Source organism: Microplitis mediator, chromosome 1, assembly GCF_029852145.1.
Source record: "Microplitis mediator isolate UGA2020A chromosome 1, iyMicMedi2.1, whole genome shotgun sequence".
NCBI lineage: Eukaryota > Metazoa > Arthropoda > Insecta > Hymenoptera > Braconidae > Microplitis > Microplitis mediator.
Genome location: NC_079969.1, coordinates 25,081,851 through 25,100,533, shown reverse-complemented (window position 1 = coordinate 25,100,533; position 18,683 = coordinate 25,081,851). Strand labels below are relative to the sequence as shown.

Here is an 18,683-nt window from a genome sequence, read left to right as displayed (position 1 = left end):
TTACCAAAGCTTACATTAAAAATTTTATAGTTATTAATAATTACATCAAGTGAACCATTAATAAAATATGAGCTTGCATAAAATTATTTTAATGATGTAAAAGCGTAACAAATTAATTACAAAATCTTAAGGATCATTATTACTCCTTATAATTATTAATTTTATCCAACGTAAAACCCGAATAAATTATTATTTGTTGCGTGCATATAAAAAACCCTTCAGTGAACTGAATTGTTTGAAATATTAATGTATAAGAAGCATTGACTTTATCTCTTAACTACCATTAACAATTTAATTCACTATTACTCACTTGATTTACCTTTTGCTCGTTTAAGAAATTCAGTGTCTGATTAACTAATTTCCGGTCAACGAAAATTATTAAATTCATTCATTCATTTTTTATTCAATGGCTTTTATTATCTATATTATTAAGAGAATAAGAAAAATTTAGTTCCCTCCATATCTATATGATAGAATTAGTTAATATTATTGAAATTGGTATCATTAGATAGGTCTTGTCTTGAATTTGTGCCTTTTCATGGTTTGAACTCTTTCTTATTACCAAGTATCGAGATAAATCAATTTATCTATATCATTCGAATTACATTTAAATTACGCGGGAAAAAAGACCATCGTATTTATTTTCTTTAAATAAATTAATGTTTTAATTATTCTGTCACTGAATATATATAATTGTTATATATATAATCAAGAGAAAATAAAAAAAATTTCGTCTATGCCATGTCTTCTATGATAGTAAAAATTAAAAAAAGTTAATTTGGTAGCAGTGAAAAAAAATATAGAAGACGACTAATAAAAAAATTTGACCGTGTAGATTTTTTTTCAAGAATCCCATAATTATACAATCATCGAAATCAATAAGTTTGCGAGTTAATGATGAGATTGGTCTCATTAAATTTCAATGATCATAGAAATAAACAAAAAATTTTAGAGTTGATTTTCTAGTATAGATTTAAATAAACAGGTAAATTCAAATCATATTTTCAAATTTTGTGGTAATACTCGGGTAGTCACGTAGTGACTGGAGGTTGCTCGTTTTTGTTACCTTATAATTTTTTTAAAAATAAAATATATATAATAATTTTGTAATAAGTAAATATTTATACATTTGATTGAGACAAATAGTAATTTACAATTTGAGTACAATGTAAAGAATTATTTATTTTATTTTAACAATGATTTTATTTATTTTTTATCGATTTATTTTTATTAGTCGCCGCGTTTTTGGGATAATCGATATTTACGACAGGCTTCGGGACAATGACGGTCTAAATAACGTCGTTGTGAAAATGCTTTGAAACAATTTTGACACTTCCATTGCCACTCGTGATGATTTCTCGTTCTTTGATGTGCTCGTAAATTAGATCTATAAATAATTATTGATTATTATCATATTCATTTATAAATAAATAAATGAGTAAAAATAGTATGAGTGTGAATGTAGCAGACATAAGACTGCTTTTAAAAGTGATACTGAAGTTAGCCGACGTCTAATTTTTTAATTTATTTAAAAACGATAAATTTATTTGAAAAACAAACAATATTCAAAAATTTGCACCGGAAGCTTTTTTAATTTTCTACATGCGCATGTTTTTAGTTTTTTTTTTTTTTTTTTTTTTTTGAATTGATTTCTTGAAAAAAAAAATTCGAGAATTGTTGATTGTCTGCTAACTTCAGAATCATCTTTAAAAAAATAAGGGCCAGTTTTTCAAACCGAGTTTATTTTTATCCAGGTGTTAATTAATATTGCTAGTATGTCTATATATTAATGATATATAGATATACCAGCAATGATAATTAAACCCGGATTAAAAATAAACCCGGTTTGAACAACTGGCCCCAAGTTCTTGAATTCTTACAAAGAATAAATAAAAAGTACTTGTATCATTTGTTTCCTAAAAATTTATATAAATTTTTTGTAAAAATAAATATTTATAATTTAAATTACGATAAATTTAAAAATTGATATAATCTTCTTACATATAAAAAAAAATCGTTATAAAAACTCACTAGGGTGAGCATTTGCTTGGGAGACAGTTTCTAACTTCAAGATCATAATTCTCGATTTTATTAAAATTATCAAAATCATAAGTTCAAAAAAATGCAAAATTTGAACTTCTTTGCGAAATTTTCAAAATAAAAATTAACTAAAAAATCAAAAAAATCTCAGCACTAATTTTTAAAAAACGTACCAAAAAAAAAGGAACGATTAAATCAATTTTTGCTTAATTTCAAAAACACAAATAAACAAAAAAAAATTTTCTTCAAACAGACTAGATAATTAAAGCCCTGAATATCTCTGAATAAAGGAAATTGCACAGGACTTAATATAATTATACTAATAGAATAGCAATTATCGTTATTCGATTCTCTTTATTATATTGTCTACTTCACTCTATTCAATAAACTCGTACTCAATACAAATAATTGAGTTTGTTTAATTGTATATAAATGATAGTTTTATCAATTCCATTTATCTACCAATACGATTTCTTTAAAATTAATATGAATAATATAAAGAAAACGTATTTTACTAAAATCATTGCAATTAAATTCTAAACACCTACTAAAGAATTCAATTATTATTTAAAATTTATTTAAATAATTTCATTAAAATCAATAAAACATTTTTTTTTATGTAATTACGTAATCAAATTTATGTAATTAAAAAAAATACTCTTCTGGATGAACAAGAAAAAATTTTTACAGAAAATTATTCTGATTTTAAAATTATAAAATTTTTATATATCGAACCAAAAAATATATCAACGTAAAATTCTCGATTGATGATACATCAAAATACCCCTCCCATCGTTTCATATATTTTATTAAAAAAATAATATTTAGGTAAACAATTATTATTTTTTTTTTTTTACTGACTAAGTGGATTTTTTATTACCTTAGTCATTTTAGATCTCGTAAATTGTTTTTTTAATGAAAAATTAATGGGAACTGACGACTAATATCTTATTGACTTTTTTTTTTATATATTTTATCTATAATGATAAATATAAAAATAAAGTCTCATTATTTTAAGGTCTGTTTAAAAAAATTATAAACTTTTATTGTAAAACCCGTACGAAAAAAGTATATATCCAGGCAAATCTAAACATATATGCATATATTAAATTTTGCCAGGATGTATCTCGGACATATACTTTTTTCGTATGTGAATTTGGACTATTTTTCAAGGAGGCTTTTTCGTAAAAACAATTTCTATACTTTTCTGATACATTTTGACGTTCAGTTGACTGTTAATAATATTTATAATTTATTATTAAATTAAATATAAATAAGTAATATACCTGTCAGCAAATGACTTTTGACAAACCGGACACTCAAAAGGCCTTTCTCCCGTATGAAGTCTCAAATGTCCTTTCAAAACCCAAGGACGGTCAAAACTTTTGTGACAATAAGGACAATGATGTAGTGTTTTATTTTTTTTACCATTTTGCTCATTCTATAAACCATAAAAAATATATATAAATATATAATTACTAATTTAATTTATAAAAAAAAAATTACCTCATCAATTTGAAGCTCTTTGCTAGACACAGCAACATCTAATTTATTATTATCATTAAAAATATTATCAACAATATTATTTTTGACGTAATTATCCACCACTTTAATTTCTGGGTAATTATTATTATACAAACTACAATAATTATTATTTTTAATATTTAAATCCGTATTATTATCGGCTGAGCAACCGGCATTGTTATCAATATCGACGAAATTCAATCGTAATCCCAGAGGTACTTGATCTCTTAATGAATTATTTTTATTAAAAAAATATCTCGTCATAATAGGCAGTGACGAGTAATTAATATTGTTATTTTTTTTGGTTTCTTTAACTTTCTTTTTTTTATTTGAAATTCCTGCTGAAGCTGTTCTTGATAATTTATCTGTCAGTATAATAAATATATGAAATATAAAATATTAAATAAATTTATTTAAAAAATGTCAATTGTATGTAAGTTTAAGTAGTAGCTCGTTAATTAAAATCACTGTAGATCTTACCTTCATAATTATTTTCTTGACGATATCTTACTATTGATTTCATTAAACAACGTGGCATATTATTGATATTATTCTTTATATTAAAGAGAATTATTTATTCAATTATAAAAAAAATAATAGTTATAAATGCATTTATTAATTATTATTAATATGAGTATAATTATTTTTTGGTGACAAGCTTTGTCGAGTTAAATCACTGGGCGACACTCTGTAGACAGGATTTTCTGCACTCATTTGTTTTCTTTAAATTTTTTTAAATTTTACTGCATATATATGTACTATAGACATGTGTAGATCATCTTGATAATTTCAATATTTTTTTAATGGCTTAATATTATTTGTAAATTTAAAATTTATTAAAAAATTTTAATAATAAAAAATTTTGTATTTTACTTTGGTTTTGTATTTAATTTAAAAAATTATTTTAGTCAAAGTTAATTAATAATTAAGTTACTAAACTATTAAATGTCTAAATTAAAAATTTTTTATTTGTAGAAATTACAAATATTGTATAAAAATATGAGTGTAAATGTAGCAGACAATTTTTAAATTACGTATTAAAAAATTAAACTATTAAATTGATAAAATATAAAAAAATGGATCACTGTAAAAGAGCGGAGTTAAAAATGGACTCATTTTAACTCCGCGCGATGTTAAAATGAAATTACACCGGTGTAAAAGGCGTAATTCGGCGGTGTTAAAATATTGGTGTTAAACCGGTGTAAAAGTGGAGTAGACTGCGTCCGCTCGAAGTATCAGCTTTGGAAAGCTTATAAAAAGCAAAAAATATTTTGACACACACACACGCACTCAAACACGCGCACACATATGCACACATTTCCAAAGTAAAATATTTTAACACCGATAAAGAATATTTACACCGGCGACGGCGTTATTTTCACACCGCTTTCGGGGTTGAAATTTAGCACCGCCAATTTTAACACCTACACCATTTGGATTTACCCCGGTGATTTTTTGCTGTCGTGTACTGATTTTACAGTTTTCTAAAAATCCATTTTTTAATTTTTTTGTTAAAAAAATTTTATTTTATTGTTTAAAAATTTTAAAAATTGGCAGATGTACGCCAACTTTACTGTCATACAGAGTATTACTATCAAATTTGAAAACATGATTTGAATTTACCTGTTTATTAAAGTCTATACTAGAAAATCAACTCTAGAATTTTTAGTTTATTTCTATGATCATTAAAATTTTATGAGACCAATCTTATCATTAACTCGCAAACTTATTGATTTCGATGATTGTATAATTATGGGATTCTTGAAAAAAAATCTACACGGTCAAATTTTTTTATTAGTCGTCTTCTATATTTTTTTTCACTGCTACCAAATTAACTTTTTTTAATTTTGATTATCATAAAAAACATGGCATAGACGAAATTTTTTTTATTTTCTCTTGATTATATATATAACAATTATATATATTCAGTGACAGAATAATTAAAACATTAATTTATTTAAAGAAAATAAATACGATGGTCTTTTTTCCCGCGTAATTTAAATGTAATTTAAATGATATAGATAAATTGATTTATCTCGATACTTGGCAATAAGAAAGAGTTCAAACCATGAAAAGGCACAAATTCAAGTCAAGACCTATCTAATGATACCAATTTCAATAACATTAACTAATTCTATCATATAGATATGGTGGGAACAAAATTTTTCTTATTCTCTTAATAATATAGATAATAAAAGCCATTGAATAAAAAATGAATGAATGAATTTAATAATTTTCGTTGAACGGAAATTAGTTAATCAGACACTGAATTTCTTAAACGAGCAAAAGGTGAGTCAAGTGAATAATAAGTGAATTAAATTTTTAATGGTAGTTAAGAGATAAAGTCAATGCTTCTTATACATTAATATTTCAAACAATTCAGTTCACTGAAGGGTTTTTTTATATGCATGCAACAAATAATAATTTATTCGGGTTTTACGTTGGATATAATTATTAATTATAAGGAGTAATGATGATCCTTAAGATTTTGTAATTAATTTATTACGCTTTTACAGCATTAAAAAAATTTTATGCAAGCTTATATTTTATTAATGGTTCACTTGATATAATTATTAATATTTATAGTATTTTTAATTTAAGCTTTGGTAATATTATTAAATTTAAAATATTGATCTAATATTTTTATAGAAATATCATTTTGTGAGCAATAAAATTTTAATCCATTTTTTTATTAAATTTAATCTGGGACACTCAGCCATTTATTATTATTATTATTATTATTATATACATATATAAATTTTTTTTTGGTCGAGTAAAAAGAGCGTTTTAAATATTTTATTCTTTTTTGAGAATTTATTTGAGAAGAATATTTAAAAAACATATTTACATACCCGAGTCTAGACAGTAAAATTTTTAACTTTTAATGAGAAAATAAGTACATATTTAATTTTAATAAATTTTATAACGTGATCGTCGAGTCTGGGCTTTAAAATTATTTCAGGTCAATTTGTCTAATGAAAAAGTAACTTTGGTTGTTGAAAAAAACAACTAAACTCTTGCAAACATACGGATTGGATTCTTGTTTATAATTGTAAATATTCAGTCTATAGACTCCAGTATACTCGTAATTCAAATTTAAAAGAAACAGCCAACCCAATTTCAAAGTTCTCTTTGCATATAAAAATTACATGTGCATAAGAAAAGTTCAAAACTTTGAAATGCAAAACAATGATAAATTTATTTACAACTTCTGAAAATACGAGGAAAGCAAATTGTCGTTGATTAAAAGTTTATACGAGTATTAAAAAATCTTAAAACGGATGCTGTGGTAACAAAGTCAAAAAAATCTAAAAAGATTTAGAATGAGACGGCGGTAAGAGTCAGTTGTTTTTTAAAACAAACAAGTTTTTAGAAAATATAATTTAAAATATTAACTGGAACTAACAATACACTGTAAAAAATCGGGAGTGAATACGGGTTTTATTTTAATCCGAACTCACTCTTACTTGGAGTTCTAGAGTTTACTAGAGTTTAAAAAAATCACTCCGCATAAAAAGTGAATAGGGATTTTTTCATGGGCGGAGTGATTTCGGAGTGACGCGAATTTTATTTTAATCCGAATCCACTCCAGTCCAGAGTTTTAATACTTAAATAAATTTATATTTAATAGAAACAGTTGTTAATTAGAAACATAATTATTTAAAAAATAATTCATTGAGATATTAATAATTAAACTTAAGATATTATCTTCTTAATTTATAAAATGTTTTAGTAACTCAGTAAATTATAATTTCATATATATAATACATAGTGAAAATTTTAAATTAATGAATAGCTGTAGTGACATAGTTTTTATGGGAATCTTTGATATTTCGGTGCAATATGAAATGTTATCTCGTGGTACGATTGACGTAAATCATACGACAGTTTGTGACTCAGTGGAATTATATTTGATCAAGTTTTATTGTCAGCTGCTTATAATTTTTAAAAATCATTTCGCGTGAATATATGGACAGGGAGCTCGTAATTATTTCCGTACTCAATACAAATGTCAAAATATCAAAGACCTAAGCTCACTATGTATTAGTAATTTTTTTTATAATTAATATTTTCCGAACCTCCCCTTGAGAGTAAAAAAAAATTTAAAAAAAAAATTTTTATAAAATTTTGAGGGGTACCCCGTTTTGTCCCGTCCCCGTCCCTTATGCAAAATTAAAATTTTCAGTCACCACAAATATAAGAAAGTTGTCGTAAAGAGAATTGCATACAATTTAATAATTTAACTATTATCTATAAATATTAAAAGTAATATGAATAATTCTATGAAATTATGAAACAATAAATATGTTCCGAGTAACCGCAAATTTATTTACAAGTATACAAATACAAATATAAATATAATAATATGATATATAAACATATACATAAACATTAATAGTAAAATAATACACGTGGGAAAATTTTGTTAATTATGCTTCGAAATATATATTGATTAACGAGGTACGTAAGCGAGCTTGTATTAACGCAAATCACGAAGTATTGAGACAGAATAATTACATTTTACCATTACTATAATCTCTTTAATTATTTATAGAATCGATCAAAATTTCCATAGTAAAATCATATATATATATATAAATTCCTCGGACCGGAATATTTTTTTTTGTTGTTGCAATTTAATATTTTATGATAAACAAAAAACGGGTTTAGAAAAAAAAAAAGTTGCTTCCAACCATTAATTTAAAAATTTTTTTTAGTAATTAATTCAAAAATTACGTCAAAGGAACAAGAACTTAAAATACTCTAAGATGTATTATATGTTTACGACAATATATTAAGATTCGTCTCTCCCATACGTTTTAAAAATTATTTATTTATAAGAGAGGACTCGTTGATTCTTTCCAATGGTCATTTAACCGCCGAAGAAGTTACACTCCCTTATTAAATATTTTTTAAATTATTTAACAAATAATTTTTTCACTCTAGAATTTTATAAAAAGTGTGAGGTAATTTAAAAAAAGTACGAAGTAAATTAAAAACTCGGTAATTAAAATTCTACAAAGTCACGATCATAAATTAAAAAACAATTATAACTATTGCTAATTGCAACGTTATCTAAAAATTTATAATGGAATTAATATTATTGTTATTATCATTAATAATACTTATAATTGCGGTAAAAAAACTAGTGATTTATCATTACAAAAGATTAGATTTATATAGAGCTGGTAATAAAATACCAGGACCACCGACACTACCAATTATCGGGAACGCTCATCATTTTTTTGGCGAAGCCGAGGATATTGTTAATAAAGTTATGTTATTATTGGATAATTATCCATCGTCACCAGCGCGAGCTTGGCTTGGACATAAATTATGTGTTGTTTTATTTGATCCCGAACAACTGAAGGTAATTAATTTGTAAAATTTAATATTTAAATTAACAAATATTACAAAGATAAGGTGATGAATTGCAGTATATAATGCAACTGAAAGTAATAAATCATGATAGTGGGTACTGGGTAGTAAGAAAAAAAATTTTTATGAAGATAATTTGTCTTCATTAGAGTGTGGAATAATGTATTCTGTAATTAATTATTGTGTAAATTTAAGATAGTTTTTCATAGTCCAAAAACCATTGAGAAGGATGAAATGTTCAGGTTTTTTCGTCCTTGGTTGGGAACAGGATTATTTACAGCACCAGGTAAGTCTATATATATACAAAGTATATGTGTATATAAGCACACTAAATATTACAATACGTGATTCTAGTATAAGTAGTTTAATTATCGCAATGAAGGTACTCTGATGCGATACTGAGATATATATATATATATATATATATATATATATATATATATGTAGAAAAGGAGGTTTATTATTATTTGTGCGTGCTATGCATTGAGGAGATTGTTATAATACTACTGAGTACCTTTAATATTTTGATAAGTATACAGATAAAAAATATAATAGATAAATTTTATGAAAATGATTAACAATAATTTCATTGAAGAAATTAGTTTTTTTTTTAATAGAAGGATATAAGCTATTAGAAGTCTTTAATTGAATAAAAACCAGACACCAAATTACTGTAATTATTAATCAATTTTTACTACTTTTAATTAATAACTTTGCCTCGAGTTGTATTTCATTCATTTACCGATAGTAATTTTATTACTTTTAATTACTTAATGCAAAGTTTCATAAATTAAGTAAAGGTATAATTTCAAGTTTATTCAATTGATAGTATCTATAGTAATTTTGGCAAATATAATTAATAATTCAATTTCCTGTTTAATTGTTTAGCGAATTTAATTGCATGTTGTTTAGTTTGCGACTTTGTTATTTTTTATTTTTTTTTAGATATTAAAATTACGTTTCAATTGTATACTTATTATTGTTTTATGTAAATCAATTTGTGTTGATATAATTGTGGAATTTAACGTTAATTTATTTTTGTAAATAACTTGGCATGGTATTTTTAGCAGGAGACAATAAAACTGTAATTATTTTTTCAGGCAATTAAATCGTGTGAAATTAATTCTAGTAGACAATTAAACGGTATTGAATTTTTTAAAGTAAGCATTTAAACATTAAAACCTGTATCGTAGACATTCGTATGGTTTGTTAACATTTTTTAATAGATAAGATTGGTAAAAAATTTAAAACAATTTATACCTTTCTATTTGTTGAACAATAAATTAATAGTATGTTTATAAATTTTAAGTCGCTGAGAAAAAAAAACTATTTTTAAGCGATAAAATTTCATATCAACGTTAGAAGCACAAAAAAATTTTCTCATTAATTGAACAATTTTTATAAGAATTATAATAATAAACTTTTAAATCTAATTGCATTATTTTTCTTACTTTCATTGTAAAAGAATTAAGTTGTCAATGACAATTATTCAATTTTTTTTTACTTTTAATTTCACGGAATTACAATTGACATCAATACTGTTCAGTAAAAAAAAAAAAAATTAACAAACAATTATATGTGCGTTCGATTTCCTAATATATCTGTGCATTTAAATAATTTAATTTTATAAATTATTTTTTGAAAACCATAAAAAAGTTTTAAATTATTCTCAATTCGTTTCAAGTGCTCAAAACAATTTAAAACTCACGGTTTAAAAAACAAGTCAAGTTAATGGCTTTAAACAATTTAAATAACTTAAAAATAAATTAAATTTTTCTATAATCACTTAAATTTCAACAATAAATCTATGATAAATAAAACTTTATTACAATTGCAAATAAAAATTTTTTTTAAGCTGATAAATGGAAAGTACATCGTAAATTAATAATGCCAACATTCCATCCAAGAATACTTGAATCATTTGTCGACATAATGGATAAAAAGTCCGAGATTATGGTAAAAGTAATGGAAGTTGAACTGAATAAAGATGAATTCGATATATTTACGTACATATCACTTTGTACTCTCGACATAATTTGCGGTAATAATTTTCTTAAAACAAAGAAAAAACAAATTTAATCAGTACCTCAATTAGTTAATTAAAAAGTACGTTTATATTTTTAGAAACAGCCATGGGAGTTACTTCGAATACACAAACAACAAAAGATACGAGTTACTTAGAAGCTTTGCAAAAGTATGTACACATAAATTTATAATAAGATTTATTTTGAGTAAATTAAATGACAATAATTTGAATCTAGAGTAAAGGAAATAGTGTACAGAAGAATGTTCACAATATGGCTGTACCCAGACATTATTTTTAATTTAACAAAATTTTCAAGAGACCAAGACAAGTATATTAAATATTTACATAAACAGACAAATGATGTCATAAAGCAAAAGCGTCAGCAGTATTCAAAAGAAATAAATTATGAAAATAACCCGGGAGATACATCCCAAGTACAAAGAAAAGCTTTTCTTGATTTACTAATTGAATTATCAAACCAAGGAAGTGAATTAACGAATGAAGAACTTCGCGAAGAAGTTGATACAATAATGTTTGGTGGTAATGATACAACCGCGACAGTTAATTCCTTTGTGATATACATGCTTGCTAACTTTCCAGAAATACAAGTGAGTTTGTGTTACAATAAAACTTTTTAATTAATTATGAAAGATAATGAATATATTTTTTTAGTAGAGTTTATTTTAAATAATATTATAATTTATACACTGTAAAAAATCGGGAGTGAATCCGAATATGGATTTTATTTTAATCCGAATTTATTCCGTTACTCGGTATTCCGGAGTTGGATTTTCTATAGATTTTTTATGGATTTTCTTAGACGGCGACAAGTCCTGATTTTTCTATAGATTTTCTATGGAATTTCTTATACGGTGATAAGTCCTGATTTTTTTATAAAAAAAAAAAAAAAAAACACTCCGCATGGGAAGTGAATAGGGATTTTTTCATGAGCGGAGTGATTTCGGAGTGACGCGAATTTTATTTTAATCCGAATTCACTCCGGCCCGGAGTTTTAATACTTAAATAAATTTCTATTTAATAGAAACAGCTGTTAATTAGAAACATAATTATTTAAAAAATAATTCATTAAGATATTAATAATTAAACTTAAAATATTATGTTTTTAATTTATAAAATGTTTTAGTAACTCAGTAAATTATAATTTCATATATATAATACATAGTAAAAATATTAAATTATTGAATAGCTGTAGTGACATAGTTTTTATGGGAATCTTTAATATTTCGGTGCAATATGAAATGTTATCTCATGAGATGATTGATGTAAGTCATACGACAGTTTGTGACTCAGTGGAATTATATTTGTTAAAGTTTTTTTATCAGCTGCTTATAATTTTTAAAAATCATTTCGCGCGAATATAAGGACAGGGAGCTCGTAATTATTTCCGTACTCAATATAAATGTCAAAATATCAGACCTAAGCTCACTATGTATTAGTAATTTTTTTTATAATTAATATTTTCCGAACCTCCCCTTCAGAGTGAACTTCACTCCAAGGGAATTAAATAAATAAAAAATCATCCACTCCCCGTTCACTCCGCAAATTTTTTACAGTGTAATGCCAAGTAGTGGATTAAAGGCAATATGTATTATAAATCGAATCATGCAATTGAATTGAACAACCTATTATTTAAATTCTGTTCTAATTTTCTCCTAAAAGACTTGGGGTAATAAATTATTATTTTTTTCAATAGGATAAATGTTATGAAGAACTCGTAGAAATATACGGGGACAATATAAATGAAAGAAGAGAAATAAAAAATGAAGATCTGAGCCGTATGGAATATTTAGAGAGAGTAATTAAAGAAACAATGCGGTTATTTCCCGTCGGACCACTTTCCATCCGTCATGTGAGCGATGATTTAAATATTGGCGGTGGATATACACTACCAAAAAGTACTACTGTAGTTTTAGCCACAATAAAACTTCATCGGCATGCAGATATCTGGGAGGATCCTCTGCGCTTTAATCCTGATCGGTTTTTGCCCGAGCAAGTCGCAAAACGACACCCATACGCTTACGTTCCTTTCGCCGCTGGCTCTCGTAACTGCATCGGCATGAAATACGCGATGATCAGTATGAAAATACTCCTTGCTACCCTTTTGCGCAATTATATATTCATGAAAGACAAACATGTTAAAATTGAAGACATTAAAATTAAAGCAGACGTTACAATAAAAACTTTTGATCCCATTTCTGTAAAAATTAAACGGAGATAAAAAATTTCCGTGTAATAAAATATTATAATTTCTTTTATTAAATTGTTAATAAAATATAAAAATTTTAAGTATTACTTCAACATATGTTTAAAAATACGTGCATTAATATAAAGCTGTTTTTAGTTGATTTCTATTACTATTATTGCAATAATGATATTGATAACAATTAATAAATAAATAATTACATAATTTACTCAACAAGATAAGGGCTATCGAGTCCACCAGCACCAGCAATAATACCGCCTTCATCCTCACCAAATGGTTTTGTTCGTAACACATGACCCACTTCTTTATTTAATTTTATATTATTTTGGTCTCTGTAATTAAACAATAAATAAATTTATAATAAATTAACTAACCAGTGTAAAAAAAAAAGTATTTTTTCAAACTATAAAAAATTTTAAAAACAAAAATAATAGACTTAATACTTAATGTAAATGTATACTGACTTTTATACAAATTATTTTTCTTAACTTCCCGCTAAGAAAATTTTAAATTTTAAAAATAAACGGAAGTTGTTACCCGAGTAGCCCAGAGACAACTTCAAGAAGCCATAAAGATGTTTAAAAAGGATGAGACAAATTTTATTATGTCTCAAAGAAAATATTTTTTTTTATATAAACTAGAAGGCTTTTGCGCTTCCAATATTTTTTACTTCTTGTAATATTTTGATAACTACCTTCTACGCTCCCTTTATGAAAAAGTCATTAAAAACATTCATCATGGATGCCTATTATACCTATTAGCTGCCAACCATCCCCATAGTAACCGTTGCTATGGCAAAAATCTCCATAGCAACCGCTGCTGTGGCAACTGTCTCAATAGCAACCGTTGATATGGCAGCGGTCTTCATACCAACTGTTTATATGGCAACCGTCTCCATAGCAACCTTTACTATAGCAACAATCTCCATAGCAACCGTTGCCATGGCAAAAGTCTCCAGGTTTGAAAATTATATACTTTTAAACTCTGTCTGTCTTGAGTTCGAAAATTATACAAGTTCTTAAATTTAAAAGTTTTAGTATTTATAAAATAGTGTAAAATACAATACCCAATTATTATTCCATAAATTCCTAACTCAAAAATAAGTTCTTGTAGACAAATGTCTTCATCGCTAGGACCCAAAAGATAATTTTTCTGACGTGGTGCATCAATGTACTCCATCAAAATATACCCAGTACGTACTTTAGAATTTTTAATAGACTCTAAAGTCGTTTTAACATTTAACCCATAGATATTGTTACCACCACCTTCGCGCTGTGGTTTCATGACATATTTTTCCGGATGCAATATTGCCATTTCTGCTGCTCGATCTCCATTTTCATCCTTAATTTAAAATTGTAGATAAATTAAACCAGTAATTACTTTTAATCAATCAGATAAATAAATACTCACAAAGTCTAGTGAATAGAGGCCTGCAAATACTTGACGCACAAGCATAATTTCGTTTTCACTTAGAAAACGTTTCAATGCATCAGGTTGTGCAAGAGCTTGTTGAACTTTTTTAGTTCCCGCCAAATGGTACTGTATTGACGGGCATTTAATAGCACGCGAGCGTTCCATAAGTAAACGGACTTTCCAGACTTCTTGTGATGTATAAGCTGATGACTCGTAACCCGTGCGATAATAAACAACTGCCACTAAATGATCTTCTCTAAAATAAAATTACTAATAAAAATAAAAAAATAATTCACTAAATAAATGATTAACTTACACAAATAATTCTTTGTTTGCTCTCAGCTGTGCCTGTTTTATTAATTCATTGAACGTACGTCTAATAACTTTTATTTGAGGATTAATATCATGAATTGCATGTTCAATAACTCGCTGATCACATATATTATATGTTATTTCCTCCACAACAAATAATATCACAGATTCTTTATTGTTGTAAATTTTCCATGCCTCAGTTAATCCGCTGGCGAATCCCACGGCTGAATTATTTTCAGGTATCTGTCATAATTATTAAATAAATAAATAAATTTATTATTATTAATAATTGATAGTAAAATTAAATTTTGTAATTTATTATGACTTACATTTTTTGTTTTATCTGCATGCCCTAATTGTGACAGTACATATTTATGTAATTTAGAAACAACTGGTGCTAATCCGGCAAAACTTGATGAAATGGTATTACATTCGATTTGTTTAATATTTAAATCACCATTTAATAAATAATCCGATCTAAATAATCCCAAACTGTTGTGCTGTATATTTTTAAAATTAATATTAATATTATTATTATTATTATTTTATTAATGATTGAATAAATAATACCTGCGCATATCCTTCTTTATAAATTATTTTATACAGATTAAATAATTCCATTGTAAAATCGTCAGCTTCAATTGTACTGTAATTAAAAAATAAATATTTATTTGATTTATTTGTTGGTGATACAGTCGACTTCGTCATAAGCCGGGTCGGGGGGACGTAGAGGAAATTTTATTGGAATGATTACTGTAGAAAAAAGAAAATAGTTTGTTTTTTTGTTACACTTAACAAATCACAATCAATTATCACAATCAGTTGATAATTATTATTTTTTTTTGTTAAATATTTGCAATAATTTTCAAAGGTGTAAAACATAAATATATATTCAATATCATATATTTTAAGTTGAAAAATAGCAACAGTTAATTTACGACCTTGAAAAATTTAAATAACGCCAGATATTTAAAACAAATATATAAATATGTATATGTATAATAATAATAGTAATAATAATAAAAAATACATACATGATATATAATATAAAATATAATTATGTAATATCGGATTAATATTGTTACACCATTGATAAACAATCATGTTTAGAGATTGATAAGTGTTTAAAATTGTTAATAAAAATTTTAAACTTATTTATTAATTGTTAGTACAGTCGACTTGCTCATAAGCCTGGTCAGGGAGACGTAGGAGAAATTTTTATTGGAATTTCAGTCTCCCCACTACCCGGCGTTTAGTTTTATTCTCGACTACTCGTTATAAGCCTGTTTTATTTAATATGATTTTAAATGTCATATTTACGTTTTGTTACGTGCGTCAGTATCCCGATTTTTCTAGTGCTTATGGCGCTAAAATAAATACTTATCTTTTTACACAAACAATAATTGTACTGGAAAAAATTATAATGACAACGGTATTAATTACAGTAATAATAATAATAATTGTTATTGATCAACATAATGCTCAATAAAACTTTAAAATTGTAACAGAAGCTTTAATTGTAATTAATCATTACAATTATCAACAATAAATTATATTTTACTTAATATTTATTAAATTATTACCAGCGAAAGATCGATAGTAAATTTTCATCATTAATTTTGATATTCTGTTCCTATTGTTAGTTTATAATTTATAGAATTTAACGGAGGCTTATAACGGGCTCTCTGGTACAAAACTCAAAAAAGTAGTTAAGTGGGGAAGCTGTTTTTGAGTATCAATTTGAAACATAATACTTATAATAGTAATGATTATTATTAGTATAATAAAATACCTTTGTAAAGTTTTTGTAAGAAATTCATCATCATAAGCAACTTTGTGCATCAATTTATTTATCGCCACTTGTATGTTTTTCGCCTTATTAAATTCATCTCTCGGAAAACTTGTCGGTATTAGTGTGAATTTAGATATTCTTACACAATTACGATCAAAACACGCATTTGAATGCAATGAAATACCTGAAAAAAAATATATTAAAATTAACAAAAATAATTATGAAACTCGAGTTCGCCAACGTCAAATAATTTTTGAATTTTTTTTAAAAAGAAATTTCTCTAATTTAGAAATCCGATTTACTTCAATAGGATTTCAATCGGACTCAATCGGAATTCTTACCCAGGGATTTCAAAAAAAAATATTTCAAAAAATGCACCTAAAGCTTTTCTATTTTTCTACATGTGCATATTTTTTTTTTTTTTTTTTTACAATAGTTTTGTTGTAAAAAAAAAAAAAAAAAAAAAAAATTGCTAATTGTCGAAATCATAAATGATACTGAAGTTAGCCGGCGTCTAATAATTTCTCGATTATTTTTCTCAAGATAAATTATGAAAAAAAAAAATTTTTTAAAAATGCATTTTTAGATTTTTTAATTTTCTAAATGTGGATATTTTTAGTTTTTTTTTTATAATTAATTTGTTTGAAAAAAATCTAAAAACTTTAGATTGTTTTTCAATTTCAGGATCATAATCATAAATAATTTTATTAAAACAATTAATATTTTTAATAAAAAAAAATATTTTATTATTATTTACCATTTATAAGAGCAAAATCTTTGGCAACATCAACTATTTCTTCAAGTTTTTTATTTTCCAATGGCACATCAACGCACAATTTAATATTCGATGATTTCATTATTAAATAATACTTATTATTTACAAAGCAAATAGATATTTAAGTACTGAAATCAATTGCACGTGAAGACGTTAGACGTTTGAATGTAAATAATAAAATTACAAATGTCATCTACCGAAACTTTACAATTAATGATAAGAAAAGTAACACTTGTTACCTACAAAATATGACACGAAGTCTATAAATTATAAAAAGTATCACAATCAACAGATTAACAATATACATAGATGTATATCTATATATATAAATGGAATGAATGGAAAATATCACGTCAAGTAAATTGATAACTCTTTATCACATGATAATTATAAACAAAAACAAAAAAAAACAATTGTAGAATTGCCCGCCACAAGGTTATGATTGTGAATGTAGCTGATGATTGTCAACTTTTAAAATTTTGAAACGAGTGGATTAAATTTAAATCGAATAAAATTCAAAAAATGCGCATTCATAGAATTTGAAAATCAGTATGTGAATTTTTAAAATTTTTAAATTGTTTAATTCGTTAATTTGTAATTTTAAATTTATCTCATATCTGCTACATTCACACTTGTCACAAAGTGATGTTACCTCCCTGAACTTGGCACCTAAAAATGAATTTTTTAAATTTTGTTATAAACAATTGAATCGTCCGTCTAATGTCCGTCAATGTCCGATATAATTTTTTATTCGTCCGATAATTGTTTATTTTAAAAAATTAAACAAATTTTTGTTCTTAAGTTGGGGTGGTGATGTTTTCAAATAAATTAAAGTCACGTTTATAAGAAACATTTAAAAATGATGAGTGTGAGTGTAGCAGACATGCGTCAATTTATATTTAAATTTTAAGTAAATAAATATAATGAAATTTAAAAAAATGCGCGTACTAATTATTAAATTATCTAAATACATATTATTATTTTTTATTGTAAGTATTTACATTTTAATTATTTATTCAAAAATTCAAAAATTGCTAATTGTCAGCTACATTCACACTAATAAAAAATAATTTACCACAAAAAATGATACTGAAGTTAGCCGGCGTCTCATAAATTTTTGATATTTTTCAAAATGATGGAGAAAAAAAAATATTTAAAAAAATACACTCAGAGTTTTTTAAATTTTCTATGCGTGCTT

General features: G+C 25.2%; 3 protein-coding genes across 5 annotated transcripts; 1 reads left to right on the top strand and 2 right to left on the bottom strand.

The window, feature by feature from the left end:
* Positions 1-182: 182 nt before the first annotated feature.
* LOC130665393 (zinc finger and SCAN domain-containing protein 5B-like) lies at positions 183-5,464 on the bottom strand. Its single transcript, XM_057465743.1, has 4 exons — positions 4,045-5,464; positions 3,547-3,929; positions 3,327-3,481; positions 183-1,387 (listed from the first exon to the last, which is right to left on the bottom strand). The coding sequence occupies exons 1-4, from the start codon at positions 4,100-4,102 to the stop codon at positions 1,231-1,233; spliced, it is 753 nt and encodes a 250-aa protein (XP_057321726.1). The 5' UTR covers positions 4,103-5,464; the 3' UTR covers positions 183-1,230.
* Positions 5,465-8,444: 2,980 nt separating this feature from the next.
* LOC130666365 (cytochrome P450 4C1-like) lies at positions 8,445-13,624 on the top strand. The gene is made up of 6 exons (XM_057467273.1): positions 8,445-8,935; positions 9,139-9,229; positions 10,799-10,984; positions 11,068-11,137; positions 11,205-11,577; positions 12,684-13,624. Exons 1-6 carry the CDS (start codon positions 8,654-8,656, stop codon positions 13,206-13,208), a joined length of 1,527 nt encoding a protein of 508 aa, XP_057323256.1. The 5' UTR covers positions 8,445-8,653; the 3' UTR covers positions 13,209-13,624.
* Positions 10,867-17,788, bottom strand: LOC130666366 (glutathione synthetase-like). 3 transcript variants are annotated; one of them, XM_057467301.1, is made up of 9 exons: positions 17,468-17,788; positions 16,711-16,894; positions 15,489-15,564; positions 15,248-15,418; positions 14,923-15,161; positions 14,604-14,862; positions 14,260-14,534; positions 13,394-13,525; positions 10,867-10,995 (listed from the first exon to the last, which is right to left on the bottom strand). In XM_057467301.1, the coding sequence occupies exons 1-8, from the start codon at positions 17,565-17,567 to the stop codon at positions 13,399-13,401; spliced, it is 1,431 nt and encodes a 476-aa protein (XP_057323284.1). In that variant the 5' UTR covers positions 17,568-17,788; the 3' UTR covers positions 10,867-10,995; positions 13,394-13,398. The 3 variants fall into 3 exon arrangements, with proteins under 3 accessions (XP_057323284.1, XP_057323292.1, XP_057323274.1); XM_057467309.1 differs by lacking the exon at positions 10,867-10,995 and adding an exon at positions 13,050-13,185; XM_057467291.1 differs by lacking the exon at positions 10,867-10,995 and having other exon boundaries at positions 13,213-13,525; positions 17,468-17,786.
* Between the last annotated feature and the right edge of the window lie 895 nt (positions 17,789-18,683).

Bases quoted from the DNA above. Each gene is read 5' to 3' on its own strand.
- LOC130665393 (XM_057465743.1), bottom strand. From the start codon at position 4,102: ATGCCACGTTGTTTAATGAAATCAATAGTAAGATATCGTCAAGAAAAT. The intron at 3,482-3,546 runs GTAATTTTTTTT...TATGGTTTATAG, and splicing joins AAGAGCTTCAAATTGATGAG to AATGAGCAAAATGGTAAAAA. The intron at 1,388-3,326 runs GTATATTACTTA...AATTATTTATAG, and splicing joins CAAAAGTCATTTGCTGACAG to ATCTAATTTACGAGCACATC.
- LOC130666365 (XM_057467273.1), top strand. From the start codon at position 8,654: ATGGAATTAATATTATTGTTATTATCATTAATAATACTTATAATTGCG. The intron at 11,138-11,204 runs GTATGTACACAT...ATTTGAATCTAG, and splicing joins TACTTAGAAGCTTTGCAAAA to AGTAAAGGAAATAGTGTACA. The intron at 11,578-12,683 runs GTGAGTTTGTGT...TTTTTTCAATAG, and splicing joins CTAACTTTCCAGAAATACAA to GATAAATGTTATGAAGAACT.
- LOC130666366 (XM_057467301.1), bottom strand. From the start codon at position 17,567: ATGAAATCATCGAATATTAAATTGTGCGTTGATGTGCCATTGGAAAAT. The intron at 15,162-15,247 runs GTAAGTCATAAT...TAATTATGACAG, and splicing joins ATGCAGATAAAACAAAAAAT to ATACCTGAAAATAATTCAGC. The intron at 13,526-14,259 runs GTATTGTATTTT...GTTTAATTACAG, and splicing joins ATTTATGGAATAATAATTGG to AGACCAAAATAATATAAAAT.